Source organism: Chiloscyllium plagiosum, unplaced genomic scaffold, assembly GCF_037043375.1.
Source record: "Chiloscyllium plagiosum isolate Xiang-an unplaced genomic scaffold, Cpla_swu_hap1 HiC_scaffold_16, whole genome shotgun sequence".
Classification (NCBI taxonomy): Eukaryota; Metazoa; Chordata; class Chondrichthyes; order Orectolobiformes; family Hemiscylliidae; genus Chiloscyllium; species Chiloscyllium plagiosum.
In genome coordinates, this window is record NW_028270154.1 from 44,202,577 (window position 1) to 44,228,820 (window position 26,244).

The 26,244-nt window shown below is 41.3% G+C and overlaps 1 protein-coding gene across 2 annotated transcripts in view; it reads right to left on the reverse strand.

Annotated features, from left to right (window-relative positions):
- The window catches only part of LOC122556653 (RUN and FYVE domain-containing protein 1), an 82,353-nt gene extending 56,940 nt beyond the window's left edge, over nucleotides 1–25,413 (reverse strand). The window contains exons 1-6 of one of the 2 annotated variants that reach the window (XM_043703641.2): nucleotides 25,151–25,413; nucleotides 15,273–15,446; nucleotides 15,071–15,188; nucleotides 14,876–14,977; nucleotides 6,684–6,807; nucleotides 711–775 (exon numbers count right to left, since the gene is read on the reverse strand). In XM_043703641.2, coding sequence (XP_043559576.2) covers nucleotides 711–775; nucleotides 6,684–6,807; nucleotides 14,876–14,977; nucleotides 15,071–15,188; nucleotides 15,273–15,446; nucleotides 25,151–25,391 — 824 coding nt within the window. In that variant the 5' untranslated portion in view covers nucleotides 25,392–25,413. The remainder of the gene's footprint in view (nucleotides 1–710; nucleotides 776–6,683; nucleotides 6,808–14,875; nucleotides 14,978–15,070; nucleotides 15,189–15,272; nucleotides 15,447–25,150) is intronic. The other variant, XM_043703642.2, reaches the window with a different exon arrangement.
- Nucleotides 25,414–26,244: the final 831 nt, after the last annotated feature.

The window sequence follows — 26,244 nt, forward strand, 5'->3', positions numbered from 1 at the left end:
AGGGACTTGATAGGATAAATAGAGGTTTTTCCTGGAGGTGGGGGGGGGGAAAAAAAAAGTCCAGAATTAGAGGGCATAGGTTTAGGGTGAGGGGAAAGACATAAAAGAGACCTACACGGCAACTTTTTCAAGCAGAGGGTGGTTCGTGTATGGAATGAGCTGCCAGAGGAAGTGGTGGAGGCTGGTACAATTGCAACAGTTAAGAGGCATTTGGATGGGTATATGAATAGGAAGGATTTGGAAGGATACGGGCCAGGTGCTGGCAAGTGGGACTAGATTGGGTTGGGATATCTGGTCGGCCTGGATGAGTTAGACTGAAGGATCGGTTTCTGCGCTGTACATCTCTATGATTCTATGTACAAAAGTAGCAAAATAAGGAAACATAATTAAAAGTTCAACTTTAAAATCCTTGATTCTAGTTCTAAATTCTAGGTTGATTCTATAAAGTAAACTAAACGGAAAAAGTTAAAAAGTGAGCTAGTCAAGTCTGCAATGGTAATTGCCATTTCAGTCCATAAGGAAAATATCAACACTGAAATGGCATCAGACATACCCTGAAAGAAAACAACTTGGAGAAAAATTTAAACTTTGGTGTCAAGTAATTGTTAACATGCACATTTGTGGAGGTATGCAAAGGACACCAATTTTATCACTCAAATTTTGTACAAATTTTTAAAAGAAATTCCATACTACTGGATTTGACTACTCACTGTCGGCAGTCAGCATTATCCTGAACTCCATCTTTAAGATACAGCGAGAAGTCAATCACTCCCACCTGAAACTCAAGTCAAGTAATCTATTAGAACAAACTTAGTGGTGCAGGTCTAAATCTGAAATATTTTAAATTTAACCATAACATTTGAAGTAGTAATTTTGAAAGAGATATGTAGAGTCCAGAAGGTCTGCAAAATAAACTTGTCAGTCAGAGTGAGTGAACGAGTAACTTGCCACACACATTTAATAGAATGGCAGTTAACCTTTGTCTTTAGTAATAACAAACTACCTACTTACAAACCTTCTGAATGCACTGCCTCCTCCATAATGATTGGCTGTGTGGTTTTCAACAATGTGCATATGAATCTCACATTTACTTTTTTTTTTAGGGAAGGGAGGGGAGGATGGAAGGCCAGAAACTGGTGTGTAACAGAGGTGCATTCAATTTGGTTTCATGCAGTGACCAAGTGCCATTAAGGTATTTCCTGACTGCTGTGCCTTTCCATTAATTTCTGTATGGATGAAGCATATTGAATTTTTGAGTAGCTTGAAAAGCTGTCACCAGGATGTACTTGTGCAAATTCATTGCCTAATTAACTGAAACTGGCTTTACACAGGTCTGTAAAATACTTCAGACACTGTCATATTCACCTGACTATTCTGCAATAGAATGGAAACTTAAGATTATGAGTTTTTTTAAAAAAAACAAACCAAAATACTAACCCGCTTTAAACTTATTGAACATCAAAAAATGAGCTTGCTGTTTAAAATTGATTTAACTAATACTTGTACTGGATTTGTAAGCAATCTGCCAACCAATTGTCTGTCAACAGTATACATACCCAGTCTTTAACCACATTTAGGAGTAGTTTACTAACAGGTACAAAATCAGGGGCGGCAAAGATGAAACTGCAAATCTCAACTGTCAATATAGATTAGAATTTTCCGATAATCAGAAAGGTATTACTCAAGCATAAATGGGAGTTGCATAAGGAGATCCTATGAAATCCTCATTGTCACAGACTACAAAGGAACCTCCTCAGAAATGGAAGATTCTGATAGTCATTTCCCTACCCGAAACTCTCCAAAAGTATCCATTTAAGTCAGAATTTGATGGGTTCCAATGAAATTAAATAGATCGAGGTAATCAGAAAAAGTCACAATCAAATACATAATCCAATACCTGAATAGGTATTCAGCCAACACCATTTTCCCCTCATACACCTCGCAGATATTTACACTCCCTCACGACCCAGCTCCCTACCCTCCCTTGTTCAGACCCACTCTCCCTTTCTTCCCAAGAGTTGGCCTCCCCTGCTCCAGACCCCATCTACCTCCACACCAACCCAGGGATTCCCCTCAGGATTCAGCTGCCTCTAGACCAAATTTCTCCTACTTTTCCCAAAATACATTAAATTTTACCCATTACTCTCTTGGCCTCTTGCCACCTTACACCCATACACATGGCACCATACTTGCTTAGCAACCCGACTTCACACTTACCTCATTTACTTATTATTTGACAGCAACTATCAAAATGGCAGCCCATTTTGATACTGGATACTGGATCTTTAATTTCAGATTACAGCAGCTGACTTCGGTGAAAATGGGTTACACAGTTTGCCTTCTCCAAACAGTTGAGACAAGAGAACTGTCAGAATGCAAGTATGGCTCTGCATTTCTTAAAGAGCCTCAACTGGAATTTCCTGAGAAATATGATGTGCTTTCCTTGGTTTAAAACAAAAAGTATCTGGCTCATAGCCTCAGGAAAGAAATCATAGTGACTTATTAGACACGACTCCTGCATATATTAATTTTCATAATATTTCAGAAAGATTACAGTAGCAATAGAAAATATGGTCACGGATTCTCAGCTTTTAAAGAATGCCTTCTGCAAAGCTATTTAATACTGATGTGAGGGAAAATACAACTTAGATTCTGTCCATTTAACTTTTTTCCAAAAACAGAGTTCTTAAACATGCAGGGAAAAAATATTTGAGGTTCCATATTAAACTTTAAGCAAATATTGTAGATGGAAGTGCTCCTTTTGAATTAGACAGTCAAGTCCATTTGCTTTAGTGGACCCTCTGAATCATGAAATATTTATAGGATGCAATAAGGCCATTCAGCCCAGCATATTTTTGCTAGCTCCCTGTGAGAGAAACTCAACTCATTCCACTTTCTCCTCTTTGTTCAAGCATTGCAAGACTTTCACTTCAAATAATCAGTTCAACCATCCTGTGAAAGCTTGGATTGAATCTGAATCAACCACACAGAGCACACGACAGAACCTAACCATTTCCTGCTTGAAAAAAAACTTTACATTTACAAATCGGGTCTTTTCAGTTCTCTACCCTTCTATCAGTAGAAGCAGAGTTCTTCTTTCTGCCTACACCCATTATGTTGAAAGTCTACCGAATCATCTGAATTTTCTCTTCTCTTAAAAAAAAAATGCAACCTATTTTTGCTAATCTACCCACGTAGTGCAAGTCTCTCATTCTTGGAACTTTTTCCACACTATCTCCAGTGCTTCCAGAACAGGAAACTATACTACAGAAGAAAAGGATTTTCTATGTTTTGAAAAGGGTTTAAAAAAGGTCTGCCTTAACTTTCTTGCTTCAGTACTCGATGCCTCCATTGATAAAGCCCAGGATCCCTTAAGCTTTATTCACTGCTTTCTCAACATGTTGTGACACACTTCCCCAATTTGAGCACATGTACCAGCAGGTTCCCCTGTTGCTGCACCTACTTTAGCTTTGTAGGCTCACGTTACGTTATTCTTCCTATCTAGTCAAATTAGTTCAAGTTTCCCTCCATTAAATGCAAACTGAAAATAATTTAAAGAGTGCAAATTCCATTGAGGTACAAGATTAGAAATTGGAATAGTTGAAACTACAACAGTCAACTGTTAATATAGTTCTTAACATGGAAAGCATGGCCAAGGATTACCAACTAGTTTATTTTAGGTATTTAAAGTCAATCTTAGTCATTCTCAGTATGTTCTTGGATTTTAAAAAGGAGTTATCATTGATTAATCTCTGAAGTTCTAAATGGGAGGTCCCTTGGTAACAGGAAAAAGGCCTCAATGCAGATCCAGTGGGGCTCCTGAGGTAGTGGTAGCTTCCCTACTTCTGAACCAAGAGTCCTGAGTTCGAGACCCACCTGCTCCAGAGATGTGTAATAACATCCAAGAAGTGTAAGAAAAATAAACACAAAACAGACCCATCCCTGTCAGTCTTGGGCTGGGACTATCCCACATACACCACAAGTAGTGGCTCTATTTTGGTGTTCAACAAATGATGCTACTTTCCACTTGGACTTTATTATTTCGACAACAAGAGCGGCATACAAGGGGACCATTGACAAAAAGCTATGCTGTAATATTAAAAGATTAAATGGGAATCACGCTCTCAACATTAATGTAACATTAAAAAGGGTTAAACTACACTGAGTGAACATTCTGGAAGTGAGTGGGGATGACAGTCAGGAAGGAATGCAAATGATTCCAACTCCAATTAGACAGTCATTTTGCTACTACTCCCCCCTACTTTCATAGCCATCCTCAGCCAATTCAGGTTCGCTTGCATGATCATCCCCGATGCAGAGGCCCACCACACTTACATTGTCTGAGGAAGCGGCAGGAGCCAGAACTCATGTGCATGGCCACCCCCAAGCTAGGACACATCACATCTACATTGTCTTGGGGAACCACCGAGTCAAGAAATCGTCTGCACAACGATTCCCCAGGATTAGGGAATTAGTATTTGCATTCTCGGAGGACAAGCTCATCCTACCATTGTGCCTGGGGTAATGTGACAGAGGCTGGGGGTTGTCTTGAGTGGCATGTGGCTATGGGGGAGCGGCCACAGTATCCGTTATTGCCAGCAGACCTGTATAAAGGAAACGTGTTTTCTTTGTTCAACATGTCTCGGACTTGATGTCACACACCTGCGAAGAGCATCAGAGGTATCAGCTAGCCTGTATAAGCTTTAATAAACTTAATGTCTGCAGAAGTTGATGTGCGCAAATTGCATCAAGTGTGGGAAACCTCAGGAAAAGAACCTAACAATGCTCTTGGCCACTTTGGGCCCTGATTTTCAGCATTATGCAGAATTTAACCTAATCAGCAAAAAATCCTTAGCTGAATTGATAGTGGTCGGCTACCATATCTATGACCCCAAACCATCTCTCATTGCAGCGCGGAAAGTTTAATAGGGCAAATAGACTTCCTGGAGAAACCAGTTACCGAATTCTTGATGAGACCACAGAAGTCCGAGTGTGTGGGTCACCGCTTTGAGTGCTGTTAAGGGGTCACTTCGTTTGTGGAATTAATAATATTGCGATTCAAAGGAAGCTTCTAAGTGAACCAGATCTGAACTTCAAGCTACAGAACTGGCACCTCCCTCCCATAACATGGAAAAAGGGGCTCATAGTAGTATCTTCAAAAATCAGGAAGATCACAAAAATAAAAACACACCAAACACCTCGAGCAGAACCCTCCACAGCGGTGATTGTCACAATGGACGTTGAGCCCTATGCAGTGACTCTTTGCTCTTCACAGAAGAGATGCTCGCCTACTTTATTATGTGCCCCTCAACCAGACCTGGAAAGCAACAGGAACGGAGCCATGGAGAAATCTACGCAGGAAGACACAGGAGTGAGGGGGATCCAGAGGGGTGGGATGCGAGAACCCCTTTAAAAGATCATGGGGAATGACTAATCTCACCATTGAGCATGAATTCTCTTGGTAACAGACAATGGCCTACTCAACTGGAACTCATCACCTGAGACCTTAGTAAAGCAGACCCAACCAGTTAATGTTTGTGCCTTAATATCCTTGGAAAGGGAGCATACACAGTGTCCATCAATGCTCAAATGCTTTGAGAGAGAGGTGGACACTGCAGGGTTTATAGTGCTTCATTTCCCATGACCCCACCACCTCCAACTCCATTTTGATTTACTTCCTTCTTACTCTCCTTACCACCCTTCCCTTCACCTTAGCTAGGGTTAGCTAAGTATAATAATGGGTTTTGCTTGGAAATATACATGGATTGTTTTTGTTATGGCAGTGTTTACTAGTTTTAATAAAGAAAGTAATGATTTTGATGATGCATAAACTAACGTAAACCCAGTTGAGAGAGAGGTGGGCACCAGGGAAGATAGTGCTTTATTTCACCTTACAAATCCATTTTGATTTAGTGCCTTCCCGTTCTCACCTTTGATGGTTTGCATTGCCCATAGTTAGCTTTGCTTGTAAATACACAATTGGCTACATAGGATGTTTTTAATTGGTGGTGGTTGCTCATCAATAAAAAGAATTAGTGATTCTACTGTTGGGAAGATCGTTCAGTTTGTGTGAAAACACTTCTGTATATATATTTTCAAAAAGCAAACCAGGGATGCATCTGCAGAAGTCTATTCTAGGTTGGGACTAGCCTGCATATGCCATGAGTAGTGGCTCTGTTTTGGTGTGCAATAATATGACTATACTTTCTAGTCAGGCCTTCTCAGTTTTTACACCAGTGGTAGGATTAGGGTTCTGGTAGTGGGCAATCAGTTTCCTAGCTTCCCACAGAATTCTAGGGTACACCTAATATAGTTGTTGAATAACCTGATCAAGAAACATTTACAATGAAATCCCTATATTTATCACATTGTTAATGTGCAAAATTAGTTTTTAAAAAGTATGTTATTTAAAATCTGGTATTTCTTAAAGGTGCAAATGATCAGAAATTCAACAGTTAATCATGTTATGCAATGGGGAAACAGAAAAACCCCTAATATTCTTTTACTGCATAAACCAACAGGAATAGAGAGATCAGGCTTTGAGACATAGAATCCTTCAAATAAAGCAGATATATCAACTCTTCATAAAACAACTATTCTGAAAATAAACAGTATGCAAACTCCAAAATATTTCTGAAACTAAAGCAGTTTAAAAAACACTAGGATAGGATATCAAATATTACCTGAGAATCCAAGTCTTCTCCTTTTAAACAAAGATTCGCATCAATAACTGTAAGGCCCACCAGTAGACCAACAATGACCGCTCCTTCATCATGCATCATCAGTGCATTAGGATCATAGAATTCACTACAGTAACAAAATGCATCAATTAATTCATACATAGAAAGCAACTTAATAACTGACATCCATTTAACTAGAAAACAGTATGAACAAGTTCTTCGAAAACAATTGTTCACATATCTATTTCACTAAACAAATTCCCCACTCCTAAAGCATGCAGTCTAAATTTCAGAGCAACAGATTAATAACTGTTTAATTAAGAATTCTGAAACTCAACTTCAAAACAATGCTACTTTCACCTATCTGATATAAAACAATGAATGTTCACAAGATTCTGAAACAACTGCAATGTGGTGCTGTCAACATGGCACCATGATACTATTGAATGGAACCAAATTTGCTGTGATGACCCAACAGTCTATATAAATCCTGTGTATTGCCCTTCCAAAATATTTAATGACATCATAAACAGAGGGACCAGAGTAAACTTGAAAGACTGAACAGTGTAAATGCATACCAAAAATGAACATCTTAAAATTCTGAAGCTGGATGCACTGAAGACATTTGAAAGACTGCTTTTATGTGGTGTGAATTGAAAGACAGACATACTCAAGACATGTGAAAAAAAAACTGAAGTTCACTAAGCTCCAAACACAAAGCAAATAGAACAAAACATTATTGATAAAATCAGACTGAAGAGAACCATACAGAACACAAGGAGTGCTGGAGTCACTTTCTATGCATTCCAGCTCTGATTATCTCGGTCAAACCATCTTTTTATTTTGTACTTCAAATCCCCTCACCTAATGGCCAAGTAACCACTCACCATTTGCCAGGTGGAACCCAGGTCCCCAGAACATTACCTGGGTCTGTCTGAATTAATAGTCTAGTGATAATACCACTTGGCCATCATCTTCCTTAGTTTTGCTGCCCTAACTACATTACCTTTGTTCTATTATAAACATTAAGGAACCAGAGTAGCTAATTCAAACTGAAAATCAACACACATCAAGCATGGCTGCATCTATGTTAAGATTAATAATAAATATAAAGGGGAGCTGAGGGAGGAAAATGGTAGTTGTTAGAATTAAACAAAGTTCTGCAGCTAACTATTTAAAATATGAAGTGATACAAACAATGTCTTTACATTGATCTGGCAGTCTGATCAGCAAACAGCTCAAAGTAAAATAGAACAAAATTATGGAAAAGTTAGAACGAGGATAACAGTTATAAATGCAAGCCAATTCAATTATCCAAAGGAAGAGAAGAAGATGAAGAAATAGTTTTTCTAAAAAAAAACAAGATTTTCCCTCAATCATAAGTTGCTCTTGCAACAAGTCAAATCTGGTTCTAGGTGATGCAATTAAGTGACTTTGAAAAGTGGAATCGGAAACAGTGGCCATGATTAAACTTCAAGAATTAAGGGGGGGGCCCGAAAGAGAAAGCAAATGCTCACAAAATAAGATGACATTACCTACAATAAAAATAACAAGTGGTAAGCAGAATTTTGTAGATTGGTAATAATCCATTCCTGCAGGTTTTAACAGGTTGACAGAAGTACTGGATTTTGGAAAGTAACAAACCGGTTCCTAGGAATGTCTATCCTGAAATCCAAGTCCCAGTAGAGTCTTCCAAGTTCTACGATGTCTTTTTAAACTCAGTTCTGAGCTACAGACTAGGAATGAAAGTCCAGAGAGCGTTGACAAGTGTCAGATTAAGGAAGCACTTTGCTTGAGCATTCTGATTTAACAGAATTCAATAACCACTAGGTGGAGGATATCAGAACAAGTTGCATTATTGCACCTTCAGAGTAAGAAAATGTCCCAGCATGTGGAAGCCTAGGGGAAAAAAAAAATGGAAAAATCAAGAATACATTAGAAAGGGTGACCAAAATTTTGTTCAAAAGGAAGCTCAAAAAAAAAGAGAAGTCAAAAACTTAGGGGCACAGAAAGCTAAAGCAATGAGCCAAGAAAAAAAAAAACCTGTTTCAAAGAAAACAGAACATTGGGTGGTGGAGCAGATAAAGCTGGAGAAGACAACAGACAGGATGAAGTAAGGCCACAAATTATTAAAAACAAGGGATGAAAAATTTATATTTGAGGCTTTGTGTGACGAGTGAACTGGAGAGATGATGGCCAAATGGTATTATCATTAGACTATTAATTCAGACAGACACAGGCAATGTTCTGGGGACCTGGGTTCAACCTGGCAAATGGTGGTGAGTGGTTACTTGGCCATTAGGCGAAGGGATTTGAAGTACAAAATAAAAAGTTGGTTTGATCGAGATAAATCAGAGCTGGAATGCATAGAAAGTGACTCCAGCACTCCTTGTGTTCTGTATGGTTCTCTCCAGCCTGATTTTATCAATAGTTTTTTGTTATATTTACTTTGTGTTTACATCCAAATGGACAGAGAGATGGACAAGCAATACAATGAGCAGGGCAAAGAAATGAATCAACTGCAGAATATAAAGAATGGAGGCTTAGATTCATCCATAAAGAGACTTGAGAACTTAAGAATTTCTCATCACAACAGGATTAGATAAAACTCAATAATTAAAGTGGTGAAACATTATGTTAAGGTAAACAGAAATAGGCTGCAATAGTTGTATAGATTATTAAACAAAAGCTAAGTGTTGAAAGTAATTGGAAAAATCCTAAGAGAAAGGATAAACTGGATTGTCCATTCAACATTATTAAAACAAAGTCAATAAATTACATCATGAAATGTTCCTCAAGGAGAATTGGAAGCAGTGTCAGAGTCCCTTGGTAATACTCTAGGAATCTAGGTACAATGTGCTAAGTGGCAAAATTTTAATTCAATAAAAGTTGGAAGGACAAAAAAAGTTAGTCGAAATGGTGACCACGCAGCCATTATCAATTGTCAGAAAATTGCATCTGGTGCATTAATATCCTTTAGGGAAGGAAATCTGCTGACCTTGCCTCACCTGGCCCCCATGTGACTCCAGAACCACAAATGTGATTGCTCCTTTTTGCTTTTTAAATTTAATCAACATACTTTGATTTTTAGGAGAATGTCACCCCTCATCATTCCTGTAATCAGTTCCTATGAAAACTGCAACAAGTCCTCCTCTTCCCTCCTCAAGACCCTACATCATGGAATATTGAGCAATCAATCCTGCCCCTCTTTCAACCATGTTTCAGTGACAGCAATTACAACCTCCCATGTTTTAGTTTGTCGTCAACCCATCTGTCTTGTTCGGCAGACTCTCCTTGCATTAAAAGATAAACACAATCCAACCTTGCCAAACTCCCTTGTGCCTTAACATGCCTTTAATTTCTCTGCCTTCCTGACTCACTTGTGGTCTCTTCTAATTTTAGCTGTTCATCTCCCCCTGCTGAAAATTCTCTGGATCCCAAGTTAGTTTATACTCTCCACTACAACACTCGCAAACCTGCCCACAAGGACGTTGCTCCCATTCCTGTCCTGGTTGCAACCGATCCACCTTGTACTGGTACCATTTTGGGGGGCAGTGGAACCTATGTTCCAGAAATCGAAAGATCCCCTCCTGCACGATCTCTCTGGCTATGCATTCATCCGGACTAACCTCCTGTTTCTATTATCATCTCATACTTGGCATCAGAAATAATCTACAGATTACTACCTGTGTCCTGGTCTTCATGTACTTCCCAGCTCCCTAAATTCTGGTGACAGGTTCTCATCCCTTTTCCTACCTATTTTGTTGGTACTAATAGGTACCAGCATCTCTGGATGTTTGCACTCCCCCTTCAGAAATGCCCTGCAGCTATCCAGCGACAATCCTGACCCAGTGGAGGCAGCATACCATTCTGCAATTTCTTTTATTGCCTGAAATATCTGTCTGTCCCCTACTCAACTCATTCTTCTTCCTTCACTCATGCAGCAGACCTACATATTGTGCCTTAACATTGGTTGTCACTGATTTTCCCTGCAGTCACTGTCCCCCAAAAGTACCCAAAATGGTATATTTTCTGCTGTATGATTCTGATTCTATCAGAAAGGGTCATGGCCACATAGGACTCCTGTACAGCCTACCTTCCTCTACTCTGGTGGTCACCCACACCCGTTCTGCCTGTTCAGTCTTCACCTGCGGTGTGACCACCCACTAAAATGTGTTATCCACAATGTGCTCAGCATCATGGCTGCTGCACAGTGAATTATAGAGACCAAAACTCATCTTCGCACTTGAGATACCCTCCATTATGTTGTCACAGCAGCAGACATGTATTTAAGTGCCAGGTGCAAGCTCATGGCCTGGTTCTACTAATAAGCCATAAGATCAAATCTGATTCAATAAAGAGTACGGAGGCTATGCCAGGAGCAGCACCAGGATTATCTAAAAATGAGGGATCAATCTAGTGAAATAAAACAGAACTATTTGCATGCCAAACAGTGAAAACTACTTGTAACAGATAGGGCTGAGCAATTCCTGGTGAAGGGCTCCTGCCCAAAACATCAATTCTCCTGCTCCTCAGATGCAGCATGACCTGCTGTGCTTTTCCAGCATCACACACTCTGGACTCTGATCTCCTGCATCTGCAGTCCTCACTTTCTCCCAGGGCTGAGCAATCCCACAACCAACCAATCACATTTTAGCTTTGCAATCCAGTCAGTGCCAGCTGTGAATGGAAAATTAAACTCACTGGGGTGGACAGTGTACAAATATTCCCATCCTCAACAATGGGGCAACTCCATATAAATGACAATGCTTAGATATTTGCAGTCTTTAGCCAGAAGTGCCAAATGGATGATTCAGCTTAGTCTTTCCTAGAGCCCCCTGGCATCACAAATGCCAGTCTTCATCCAATATGATACACTGGTTGGAGATTCTAGAACTAGAGCGGCACAGTTTAACAATTAGGACCAGACCATTCAGATGTTAAGAAGCAATTCTACACACCAAAGGTGGCAGAAATTTGAAATTTTTTCACAAACAGCAGTTCATGTTAGATCGGTGCTAATTTTAAAATTTTATGTTAAGCAAAAATATCAAGGAATATGGACCAAAAGCAAATATTTGGAATTTGGCCAAAGATCAGCTATAATCTCACTGGACATAGGAGGGACTTAATGGCCTGCTCCTGTTCCTATGATAAGTGTTTGTTATATATAGCAAAGATGAAACCATAACAAAGCTGTTAAAGGCCAGTTTCAATCAGGGACACATTTTTATAAGAGGGAGGAGCTTAAAGACTCAAGAGACACAGGAAAGGTTATTGTTAAAGACCAAAAAACAACAACAGAACAGCATGAGAACCAAGCTGTTCAGACACCCTCAAGGTTGCTTGCATTAGAATTTTAAAATTCATGATCCAAGAAGGAGTTAAAGAAAGCAATAGGTACATAACCATATCGAGCACAGACACAAGAATCAGACAGTTGCAGTTGACTGTTTGTCTGTGGGAGAACAGATTAGCTTGAACATGAAGCCACTGGTCCCAAAAGACTATATAAAGAAAAGTGAATACTAAACTCAAATATTTATCAGAAGAGACTAAATTAATGGAGAAACATAATTAGAAGTGGGAAAGGCCACTGAAAAATATAACTTCTGGTGGCCAAAGCATCAAAAGTAGTCGACACTCTGGACATCAAACAAACAAATATACAGTCTAAACATTGCCTCAAGTTGTAACCTCCAAGGTCCATCTTAGTAAATGTGTGCTGTCTCTAGTTGAAAGTAGACTTTGCCGTGTTTTACTGACACCATGGGGTGGTTGGGCAGCTTTCAGGCATCGTGATGAAACAAATTTTTTTTTAAAAAATAGGATAGGATCAGTAAATTTAAAAACAAACTGGCAATAAAAGGGATAAAAGCAGAATTCAAAATTGGAAGTCGGGTTTCAAGGTCTTTTAACTACATTGGATCGTAAAATAAGTAAAATGGATTGATTATTGCTTTACATCAGCAATCTTATTTTGAAAATGAACAACAGCAATAAGACTAACAAATTATACCCTCATGAAAAGATGCAGCAGCTGCCAAAACTGAAATGGAGGCATCCCAAAGTCTATTTGGACAACTGAATTGGTTGGCACCTAAAATGAGACAAGATGCTTGTTTTGAGGTTTTACGAATTAGGTACAACCATGAAAAAAAAATCTTAAGGTGGAAGATATTGTTCAGCCAAACAAAACACAAATTTAAAAAAAAATTTAGAAATGTTCATTATTGGAAGACACCAGGAACACAACATTGCTTTTAGTGATGCTTCTTATGCAAATCACCATGGGTATCCCAAATTCAGGATTGTTTGTAAGTTCTCTTTTTAAGAGAGAGAGGGGTAAAATGCTGTCCTTTACCCAAGGAAGCTAAAAAGATCAGAAGTATAGTAAGTATCTTACTAACAGAAACTCTTGCTCTTTTTGAAGCAATAGGTATGGCAACATTTTAAACTAAAATATTGCAAGTAACTCGACAAAACAAAAAAGGATTCATCATTAATACTCCTTAAATGTCACGATGAGATAAAGAGTGTAAAAAGATTGACATTGCTTCATTCTTCAGCATCTGTATCAAAACTGTAATCTCCAAACTGAACAGGTAGATTGCAGCAGTCAGTTATCTGATTGCTTTACAAAGAAAGGAAGGGATTCCAAGAACTACTGGAAAAAGGTCATCTGGAATTTTAAAGTTAGGAAATCTGCAGCAAGTAACTCACCTCGTGACCACTCCTCATACATGTGCACCACCTATAAAAGGTGCAAGTCAAATGTGATGAAATACTTGCCATTTGGGTGAATGGGACAACATTTGAGCAGTTTAACACCATCCAGGACTAAGCAACTGACTGGAATAGCACATTTATTACTTTTCATATTCATTTGTTTCGCCAACATAAAGTACTGATGGCTTCATTGCGATGCGGTGACAGCAGTGTGTACTATCCACAAGATGCACTACAGTAACTCATCAAGGCTCTTCCAACAGCATTTTCCAAACTTGCAGCTTCTATCATCTAAAAAGGATAAAGCGAAGCAGACATATAGGAGCAACATCAGCTGCAAGTTCCACTCCAATCCACACAGTCTTGACTTGGAACTATCAGTGTCCCTTCACAGTCACTGGGTCAAGTTCCTTGAACAACCAGTAGTGTTGTGTACCAACACCCAAGGACTGCAGCAGTTCAACAAGGCAACTCAGGTTTTAAGGGAAACATGGCTGGCTAACAAATGTTGGATTAGCATACAACCGAATGAATCAAAAACAACAGATCAGAGTACTTTCTAGATAATATGAAGTTAAATACAGTGAATGTCCAAAGTGGGGACTTGGATGCATTGATCTTTCAAATGTTACAGGTGCAGAAAATAATCATGAAAACCTCTGCTGGCTTTTATCTCTAGCAGACTGGAGCATAATGCTGCAGAAATTAGGCTGCAGTTATACAAAAATGTTAGATCCTACTTGGAGAACAGATCTTGATCACCACATCTTAGGAAGGATATATTGGCCTTGAAGGGGCAATGCAGATTTAAGAATGATATTTGGACTTCAGGGGTTACATTATGAAGAAAGATTACAAAAATTAGGTGTGTAGTCTCTAAAATTTAAGAGATTAAAGGGAGATTTGATAAAAGTTTAAGATATTAATAGAAAAAGATAGGATAAATTAAGGTAAACAATTTCTACTAGTTGGGGAATCTAGAACCAGGCAACAGTTTAGAACTAGGGCCAGACAGTTCAGGAGAGATGCAAGGAAGCAATTCTGCACAAAAAAAAAGGTAGCAGAGGTTTGAAACCCTCTTCCACAAACAGAAGTTGATGTTAGATCAACTTAATTTTAAATCTAGAGAGACATAATTTTTTTGTTAAGCAAAAGTATTAAAGGATATGGGTCAAAGGCCATATGGAGTTAGGCCACAGATCAGCCATGATCTCACTGAATGGCAGAACAGATGTGAGGGGCTGAATCACTTATTCTGTGCCTTTGCTAATTTCCATAAGCATGGTCTAATTATATTGATACAGACTTGTAGATCAGTAATGACCCTTTTGTACTAAGATTCAGTGATTAAATTTCATTTTAGCAACTAGATATTCCAGTGATCACTCCAGCATGTTTTGCTTCAGGGTGATGAGTATGAAATCTATCCCAGTTAAAGCATGCATATCGTTCAAAATAAAAGTCACCTTAGCAAATCTTTCCGATCAAGCAAGGCCTTCAAATAATCAGCTAGTTTCTTCTGCATTAAAGCAAGATTAAGCCATGCTCTTCCTCTTCCTACAGCAGTTCTGAAAAGTAAATGTTATGATTAGTGTTTCCTTTTCTTAAAAGAAAAAGGCCAATAAAGCTCCTCAAAACAAAAATATAGTTTACAAACTCACTTTAGCCCTGGCAGGTCTCGAACACTAGTTGCTATTTCAGCAGCTTCAGGGCAAAGTTTTTCCACCACCTCTAGAGGACCCCAAAATGACTTGTTTGGGCCAAGGAAAGTCTTTTTTACTGAGAAAGAAAATAGAAGAAGTTGTGTCAGTTTTGTGATCTTTCACTGAATGAAACAGACTACTGAAACAAGCCCTACAGTACCTTTCAGCCCATGTTTGAGGCATTGCTCCATGACCACAAAAAACTGCTGAAGAGGAGGGAAATCTGCGTCTAAAGTTCTTCCCAGGCTTAATGCAGACTGAATAAGCACTTTGATACTCAGTTTCATCATATTCATGAGGTTGACTCGTTCATTTTTCATATGCTCATTAACATCTAATTTAAAATAGAAATGAATTAGAAAGATCAGATAACTGCAATTAAAACATGGTTTTTACAGTGATATTAACATTAATACATCAAAAGCATTGCAAGTTGTAAGAAAAACCAACTACCTTAAAATATTTTTGCAGCAAGCTCACTGTTAGTGCAGTTTTCAGGCCTTGTTTTTCACCACTTCTGTAGTTTTCCATTCCCCAAACTTGGAAAAATACACTAAACCCTTCCCTAGCTGGTTATGCCACTTTTTGCTGAAGCTTTTCATTCTCAGTCACTAACTGACAGATGCTGAGTATTTTTAAAGGACCGTGTCTTTATTTTGTGGGTTTTTTCCCCCAGAAAACATGGACTGAAATGAGAAAAATTATCTTAATGACACTGTTTGAAAGAATGTTGGTACATTTGGAAAGCAAAAAACCCAAAACATATGTCACGCATTACGTATCCAACTATTTGGACAAACATGAATTGAAGTTTGAGTTGCAGACAATTTGGATCCAAGGTGGTATACAGATATACCCCCTCCCCTTCCTCGACCTTTCTATTTCTACCTCAGGCGACCTAATCAACACGGACATCTATTACAAACCGACTGACTCCCACAACTACCTGGACTAAACCTCCTCCCACCCTGCCCCCTGTAAAAACACCATCCCATTCCCCCAATTCCTTCGTCTCCACCGCATCTGCTCCCAGGAGGACCAGTTCCAAAAACGTATAACCCAGATGGCCTCCTTCTTCAAGGACCGCAATTTCCCCCCTGACGTGGTCGACGATGCCCTCCACCGCATCTCTTCCACTTCCCGCTCCTCCGCCCTTGAACCCCGCCCCTCCAACCGCCACCAGGACAGAACCCCACTGGTCCTCACCTACCACCCCACCAATCTCCATGTACAGCGCATCATCCGCCGTCATTTCCGCCACCTCCAAACGGACCCCACCACCAAGGATATATTTCCCTCCCCTATCAGCATTCCGTAAAGACCACTCCCTCCCTGACTCCCTCGTCAGATCCACACCCCCCCACCAACCCAACCTCCACTCCCGGCACCTTCCCCTGCAACTGCAGGAGGTGCAAGACTTGCGCCCACACCTCCCCCCTCACCTCCCTCCAAGGCCCCAAAGGAAACTTCCATATCCGCCACAAATTCACCTGCACCTCCACACACATCATCTATTGCATCCTCTGCATCCGATGTGGCCTCCTCTATATTGGGGAGACAGGCCGTCTACTTGCGGAGCGTTTCAGAGAACACCTCTGGGACACCCGGACCAACCAACCCAACCACCCTGTGGCTCAACATTTCAACTCCCCCTCCCACTCCACCAAGGATATGCAAGATAGCCTAGACCCTAACTTTTTCTTATTTTAAGGCAAGTGCCAGATGTTGCGTTCTGAATGCAATTTGTTATGGACCAGGCCAGACTACCCTAAAACATTAAGTGGCCCAGACCCTAACTTTGCTAGCTGTTTTAAGCAGGTGTAATGCAGATATTCCAGGGAGGTACACAGTTGATCAAACCACCTAGTTTTAAACAACACTATTTATTTACTTACTGAATGAAACACAAAAGAGAACAGAATACCAAATAACTTTACCTATCCGAAAACCCAACAAATCATCCCAACTTAATGCTGCTGTTCCAAATACTTGCAACAATCCCTTGGCACAAAAAAGGTAAAAATCAAGCACAGGGTGTTAAAGAGATGTCAGAGGGGGAGGAGGATCAGCCTGGACCTGCTTCTTTAGGTTCAGCACCTTTTACAACACTACTGCTAAAAATCAAACTAAATCAGAAAAGCTGAGCTAGGAGAACTGGCCACTTCCCTTTCATTATACAAGTGTTTTTCTTCCAAAACTGGTCCTAAAACCCGTCAACCTGGACTTTTGAGTCTGCGCCTTTTATGACCTCTCTGGAATAAAAAAAAAAATTAAGGACAGCATAACCTTGTTAAAAGGAGCAGCATCACCACATCTTTCCCCCTTTAATAAAAAAAATGTACCACTAGTATCCAAAGATGATTTCATTTTAAAACCCTTAAATTGTGAGTACACCACAGACACATTACATTGACTATAAACATGCATGACAACATTTTCTTTCAGTCTTTTTTACTCCTGTCACCAAAAGTCTCTCTCTCATTCTGACAGCCTGCTGTCCTTTGAAACCTACTGCTTTTCTTTAGCAATTCAATGAGTGGAGCAGCCACACTGCTAAACTTTGGTATGAGTAGATTTTATCAAAAATTCAGTCCCAGGAATTGTAGTACTGCCTTTTTGTCAATGGTATGAGGAAACTCCTCAATTATCTTTGCTTTTGCATCCAGTGGAGCCATTTGTCCATGTCCAATAACATGGCCCAGGAAGGTGATTGGGCTATGACAAATTCACTTTTAGTCAGGTTTAATCTCGAAGCCTGCCTTCTGACATCAATCAAATAAGTCTGATAAATGTTGCAAATGTTCCTTCCATGTGTGACTAAAAATCACCAGGTCATCTAAGTAGACGACATAGTTGGGTAGCCCAGTTGTGACCTCACTGGTTAGTTTCTGAAACGTGGCTGGCGCAGTTTTCATACCAAATGGCATGACTTTAAACTGGTACAGTCCATTTGGTGTTATGAAAGCCGAAAGCGTCTTCGCTCTTTCTGACAAAGGTACTTGCCAGCATCCTCTAAGCAAGTCCAACTTTGAAATACAAGTTGCTTGTCTCACCTTCTCAGTCTTCCAGATGTGAAGTCAGATATGCATCAATCTTTGTAACTGCATTGACTTTGAGACAGTTCACAAATAACTGTTGGGTGCCATCTCCTTTCGGCACCATATTATGGGCAAGCTCCAGTCACTAACTCAATTTGATGTAGTCTTGGAGCATGCACTCAATCTCCTTTTGAACCTGTGCCAATTTTAGAGATTATGCCTATACGTTGCTTAATCGGAACAGCATCTCCTATTTCAACATCATGCATAATTAGGTTAGTATTCCCAGTTTGTTTCCACATATCTCCCTACGTGATAGTAATAGATCTTTCAGGTTATCTCGGAAAGTCAATAATTTATCCCAATTTTTTGACAACTTCCTCAATATCCAATTTAATGTGAGGAACATCCAATTCAGAATCCTCTGAACTTGGTTATTCCCTGTGTTGTAACCAATAATACATTCTCCTCTTGCTTTCCTTCCCTGTCAAACTGCCTTTTGAGCATATTCACATGAGACAGACTTCTTTCTGTCTGAAGTCCTTACCAAATAGTTCACCTCTCCATTTCCTCTTGACTTGATAAGGTCAATGAAACCTGCTTTTAAGGTTCACCTATCACTGGAAATAATATGAATACCTTATCCCCGATAGCACAATTGCGAGTTTTTGATTTGTTTCATTGTATGCTGCCCATTCTATTTAATCATTCCCTAAAATTTGCACCATAGTCCAAATATGCGGTCTCTGAATTTTGACTTACCAATTCCTCTATTATTTTTAGTGGTCCTCTCACTTCATGCCGAAAAACTAATTCAAATAGACTGAATTTGTTTGATTCTGATCGCAAACAGCACAAATGGAATTCCCATATCCCAATCATCTGGATAGTCTTGACTATAAGCCCTCAACATTGTGTTTAATGTCTGATGTCACCTTTCTAGTGATCCCTGCAATTTTGGATGGTTCCATTAGATTTGTTTTATTCCTAAACTGTCCATAACTTCCTTGAATAATTTTGATGGAACATTTGACACTTAGTCTGATTGTATCTCTGTGGGAAGTCTGTATCTAGTGAAAAATGAGTAATTACTCTACAATCCCCTTTTTCCTCAGATGGTGAAGGCTAATAAGAGGGGACATAGCTTTAAATTGAGGGGTGGTGGATTTAGGACAGATATTGGGGGTACTTTCTTTACTCACAGAACAATACAACATAGAACAGGCCTGTCAACCCTCAATGGTTCTGCTGACCTGTGAACTAATCTAAGCCCACCCCCTACACCACCCTATCATCCATATGTTTATCCAAGGACTGTTTAAATACCCCTAATGTGGATGGGTTAACTACATTGGCAGTAGTAGGAGCGTGGAACTGCCTGCCTGCAACAGTAGTTGACTCGCCAACATTAAAGGGCATTTAAAAAGGGCGTTGGACATACATATGCATAGTAATGGAATGGTGTAGGTTAGATGGGCATCAGATTAACTTTGCAGGTCGGCGCAACATGAAGGCCAAAGGACCTGTACTGCGCTGTAGCTTTCTATGTAATACTTTTAGCTGTGATATGGCGTAATGGAATGGCCTCTGAAACCTAGTTGACACATCCATTATTGTTAACAAATACTGACTCCCACTTTTTGGTTTAGGCAATTAATCAAGACTCTTATAAAAGGTTCCTCAAATGCAGGAATAGGTATTAAAGGTGTCGTCTTCATTACTTCCTGTGGTTTTCCAATTACACGTGTCTGGCAAAATTCAACTACACGCTTGTGCAGCCTAGCCTTGTAAAAATTTAAACTTGAGATTTTCCCACCCCTAAACGATCCCCTAGCTCATGCGCCACTCCCAACACCTCCTTTCTATAATCCACTGACAATATGATTTGATGAACTCCTGCCCATTGCTCATCTGCCTGAATATGTAGTTGCCATTTCCTCATTAAAATATCACTAAGATAACAATATTCAGGGATACATTTGGATTTTTCTTCCTGTATGCCTTTTGATACAATCACTTTAAATTTTCACCTTTCTGCTGTAACTCAGTTAACTTATCGGAGCTGATGACGTTAGCTTTGTCATTTATCTGCTCCTGGATTGTCTCAACCATTGGATCAAACACGATCTCTGCTAATTCCACTTAGACTTTATCCCTCATGTTTCAACTGGTGACTTTGTGACCTTGCTACCAGAATATGTGTTCTGTAATAGTTCAGTTGCCTGAGTTTCCACTGGCTTTTCAACCACAGTTGACAGCACTCCCACCTGTGAAACAGCTATATCACTAGCAAGGACAAATGGTGTTCCTGGAGCTGAAAGTTTGTCCAATAATCCTACTAGGACCTCTCCACGCTTCAATAAATATTCTAATCTCACATCACACAGTTGGGCACTTCTTGTCTCACTGTGAATTCTTGTTACTAGCACTTTTTCTGGCAATAGTCTTCAGTAGTACATACCTCATCTTTCAGCATCACAGATTGAAAGGATCCTGTATCTGTAAAGATTGTAACCTCTTTCCCTGCTGCTCCTGGCCAATGTGAATAAACTTTACCTTCATAGGTATACAGTTTAAGATGATTTGGCACTTCTTTCTAAACCAACCTCTGACCAGCTTGTACATTCTGGTGCAGCTTTCTAGCCTCCACTGTGCTTTGTTACCACTCCAACAAAATTCACTGGCTTATCCTGTTTTTCTACATCTGACTTCCCAGTACTTTTCATAGCCCACCAACACTAAATTTCTATGGCCTACTTTGTTGCAGTGAAAACACCAGAGCTTTCTAACTTCTTTCCTCTTCAAGGATTTCCTTTTTATCCTGTGGTAAGTTATCTTTACGATCTTCACAGAGAATTACTGTTCCCTTTCCATGTGAGGATTTCTCTTTTCCCCAATTTCTATCCCCCTTGGTTTGAAATTGATTTGGGAAGTCAAACTTTGAATTGGTCCATAAATCAGCCATTTCAGATGCTAATCTTGCTGTTTTAACTCTCTGCTCTTCCACATCAATTCTCAAACTTCAGCAAGTGAATTTTTGAACTCCAAAATAATTGTCTAAGAGAGTCATAGGTTTGCGCTATTTTAATGCCCTTATCCATATATCAAAATTACTTTGATCTTTTTTGTCCAGGGTCCATCCTTATATTCCTGAAATATTATCTGCAGGCTTCTGGCACAAGTTCACATGCACTTAAGATGGCTTTCTTCACCTCCTCATACACCCCAGATATCTCCTCCGATTGTGATGCAAATACCTCACTAGCTCTACTAACAACTTTGGTTTGGATCTGCATTTGTTCGCCACCTTTTCAGATGAGACGGAAGAGGTTGTCACGTCCTTCGCATCAAACTTAGGCAATGCTTGAATGCCGTGGGCAGCACAGTGGCACACAGTGGTTAGCACTGCTGCCTCAACGCCAGAGACCCGGGTTCAATTCCCATCTCAGGCGACTGTGTGGAGTTTGCACATTTTTCCAATGTCTGCATGGGTTTCCTCCGGGTGCTCCAGTTTCCTTCCACAGTCCAAAAATGTGCAGGTTAGGGGAATTGGCCATGCTAAATTGCCCATAGCGTTAGGTGCGGTGGTAAACGTAGGGGAATGGGTCTGGGTGGGTTGCACTTCAGCGGATCGGTGTGGACTTGTTGGGCCGTAGGGCCTGTTTCCACAGTAAGTAATCTAAGTAATCATATTTAAGCTGTTTCTCACTCGGCCTTTGGCTGCTCATCCTCTCACCTCTTTCTCACTAAGATTATCTTCAGCCTTCATCTTAATCCTTTTAAGCTGACTTTCCTGTCTAAGTGGAGAAAGTGAGGACTGCAGATGTTGGAGATCAGAGCAGAAAATGTGTTGCTGAAAAAGCGCAGCAGGTCAGGTAGCATCCAAGGAACAGGAGAATCGACGTTTCGGGCATAAGCCCTTCTTCAGGAATGAGGAAAGTGTGTCCAGCAGGCTAAGATAAAAGGTAGGGAGGAGGGACTTGGAGGAGGGGCGCTGGAAATGCGATAGGTGGAAAGAGGTCAAGGTGAGGGTGATAGGCCGGAGTGGGGTGGGGGCGGAGAGGTCAGGAAGAAGATTGCAGGTTAGGAAAGCGGTGCTGAGTTCGATGGATTTGACTGAGACAAGGTGGGGGGAGGGGAAATGAGGAAACTGGAGAAATCAGAGTTCATCCCTTGTGGTTGGACGGTTCCCAGGCAGAAGATGAGGCGCTCTTCCTCCAACCGTCGTGTTGCCATGGTCTGGCGATGGAGTCCAAGGACCTGCATGTCCTTGGTGGAGTGGGAGGGAGAGTTAAAGTGTTGGGCTACGGGGTGGTTGGGTTGGTTGGTCCGGGTGTTCCAGAGGTGTTCTCTGAAACCACAAATGGGCGATTTCAGGGTAGATGACAAGCAGCTTAGTCATAGAGGCAAATACGAAGACAAGGAAGGAAGTATAGAAGTGAAGATGTTTACATTGGGAACTATAGCTTTTGGAGCCTCGGGATCTGAAGGGATAGCTACCTATTCTGGAACAATTAAAATCAAGGGATGTTCAAAGACAAGAATTAAAGTCAGATATCTTAAGATTTGTGGGCTGGAGGAGACTACTGTGATTGAGAGTGAGCCCATGGAGAATTCAAAAAATAGAATGAGAATTTTAAAACCAAGGTGTCATTTACATCATGAGCCCATGTAAGTCATCTGGTGAATAACCCTTAACTATGCAGACGTTTAAGTGCTGTCATAATCACAGGAATGATTTGAAGACGCCGGTGTTGGACTATCATTCTAACATGGTCTTTATAAAAGATGAGAGATTTAACAAACAATCCAGGTCTTTTTCAACATATAATTTCACTAACATCACACTGTAAACTTTTGCTATAAATTGTGTCTTCCAGTCTTATTCTACACAACCACCTGATGAAGAAGCAGCCATAATCTGGTGTTATGATTTTTAACAATATAAGTCACAGGAAGAATAGAATACAAGTTCTCCACCAGGAATGCACTGGAATATCAAGTTGCAACAACAAAACAAAGTATTAAAGAGAATTTGGCTAATTAGCTGAAGCAGGACAGGATTAGATTATGTCGCAGAAATGGAAATAGGCTTTCAGTAATGACAAGGTCATTACAGGGCCAAGTATGACACCAAGGTCTGGTTTAGTCTCAAACATCACCTGCCAGTCAAAGCAGAGGAGTCCTTAGCCAGGGAACACAGTTTAGATTAGATTAGATTACAGTGTGGAAACAGGCCCTTCGGCCCAACAAGTCCACACCGACCCACCGAAGCGAAACCCACCCATACCCCTACATTTACCCCTTACCTAACACTACGGGCAATTTAGTATGGCCAATTCACCTGACCCTGCACATCTTTGTGATGTGGGAGGAAACCGGAGCACCCGGAGGAAACCCACGCAGACACGGGGAGAACGTGCAAACTCCACACAGTCAGTCGCCTGAGGCGGGAATTGAACCCGGGTCTCTGGCGTTGTGAGGCAGCAGTGCTAACCACTGTGCCACCGTGCCGCGCGGGGCCAAGGGGTGGTGTGGGGCCAGGGAGCGCGCGGGGCCAAGGGGTGGTGTGGGGCCAGGGAGCGCGCGGGGCCAAGGGGTGGTGTGGGGCCAAGGGGTGGCGCGGGGCCAAGTGGTGGTGTGGGGCCAGGGAGCGCGCGGGGCCAAGGGGTGGTGTGGGGAACTGGAAACTGAAAGCCATGGTTTCTCTCCACAATACTTAACTAGAGAAAACAATTCATTCAATATTCAACAAATAGGCAACATTTTAGCAGCTGTGGGACAGGTGAAAAGTGGCGATGGTGAGGGAGAATTGGATACCGCCATTGTACCTGTCAAGAAGTTATTTTTGAATAATGTCACAGTTGGGTAACCGGTTGGTGAGAAACAGGAGGACGAAGCCAACAATAGGAAAGACTAGAGCTAACATTTTAGAAGCAGGGCTCATGTGGCATAGTGATGGTTTAAGTTCCAGGCCAGATACAAAAGTAAATCATAGAATCCTGACAATGTGGAAACAGGCCATTTGGCCCACCAAGTCCACACCAACCCACCAAAGAGTACCCTATCCAGACCTATTCCCCTACATTATCCCTGAATGACACATCCAGCTTACACATCCCTGAATAGTATGGGCAATTTCACACAGCCAATTCATCTAACCTGCACATCTTTGGACTGTGGGAGGAAACCAAAATACCCAGAGGAAAACCATACAGACATGGCGAGAATATGCAAACTTCAAACAGACAGTCACCTGAAGCTGGAATCAAACCTGGGTCCCTGGTTCTGCAAGGCAGCAGTGCTAACCACTGACCCACCATGCCACCACAGTCCTAGTGAATCATCATACTGCTCTCTCACTACAGTGAGAAATGGTGATTGTTTTACCAGAGAGTCACCATATCTCAAAAAAGTAGAGAAGTTCTTTATGGTAAACTCAGCTAGTGCAGGAACTGAACCCAGACCATTAGCATTACTCTGCATCAAAAAACAACTATCCAGTCAACTGAGAGGTCAAAAGACCCAGGTTCAAATCCCAATTGCCAAAAGTGGAATGTCACATGCCTGAACAGATTTTTTTTTGAAATTGCTGCAGGTAGACGCTCATATTCACAACAATTAGCCAAGAGCCAGGCGCTGTAGTAAAGTTATAGGTCAACCGAACACCTCGCAGACAGGTCGAGAAGGCAAATATTACGTTAAACTGGCTGAAGTCTCAAAGGTGTTCGCTAGAATTCCAAAGAGATCAGATAAGACAACTCGTTATAACGTGGGGATCCTGCTGGTGTCCCCGATCCTACACATTCCCCTGGCCCCACACCACCCCTTGGCCCCGCGCGCTCCCTGGCCCCACACCACCCCTTGGCCCCGCGCGCTCCCTGGCCCCACACCACCCCTTGGTCCCGCGCGCTCCCGAGCTTCGCCCCGGGACCCCAAGCCAACTCTGCCCATTGCCCGCGGCTCGCGCATAGTTGGCCCCGCCCCATTCCAAACCTACTTTTGCTGATCGGGTTGTCACTGCCGCTCGCTTTGACCGCGAATCCCACGGCTGCTGACTTGAGAGCACTTCCGTAGTTCGCCGAGAGGGTCTCTGACGCTTTCCTAGCCAGGGATAAGATGGGAGTCGACCAACCGCCTTCCTCCAAGCCCAGGCCACTTGCAGTAGGTGACGAGGGCGGCTCGGTTTTGCAGTCCGTCTCAGCCGCGGCGCTACTCAAATCCTCGGTTTTGTCCGCCATCTTCCCTCGTGACACAGACGTGTGCAATCACTCGCCGAGAAATGGAGCGAGAGTCGCGCAGGACAGACAGTGGAAATCCGAGACATGAACCAGCGAGCGGGGACTGCGCAGGCGCATTAAGTCTTTTTTAAACCTTCCGTCTTCAGTTATTGGGTGAAGACAGATTTAATATAGAATCCAGGAATGAGGTTCACCCCAGTGATAATAGCACATGTCTCCATCTTTCTAATCTATCAGATTGACTGGCCAGATCATCGGAATCCACCTGTAGGAGTCAAAACAACAGTAGACCATTCAGCCCATCGAGCCTGCCCTGCCGTTTCATATGAGCACGACATATCGAACAGTCCAGTGCCTTTTATTTTTTTTTCACAATATTTTACTTTATAAAGAATATTCCAGTCAAAATGTCAGTGAGGTGAAACAACACCTTTTACACCAATCCAATCCAGTGTGCCTTCTTTATTAAAAGTAACATTGCTGGAAATACTCAGTAGGTTTGGCAGCATCCCTCTTTCCAGTGCCTTTTATTCAACCCATCCCCATAACTGTGGAAACCACTAGCAATCAGAAATCTATAAATCTGTCAAAGATTGCAGCATGTGACACAGTGCCAGGGACCTGTGTTTGATTCCAGCCTTGGGAGACTGTGTGGAGTTTGCACATTGTCCACGTGTCTTTCCGTCGGGTGCTCTGGTTTCCTCCCAGGTCTAAAGATGTGCAGGTTAAATGGATTGGCCGTGCTTAAGTGTCCAGGGAAGTGCTTGTTAAGTGGATTAGCTATGGTGGTTATGGTGATCGGGTAGAGGTCTGGGTCTGGGTGAGATGATCTTCAGAGGATAGGTGCAGACTT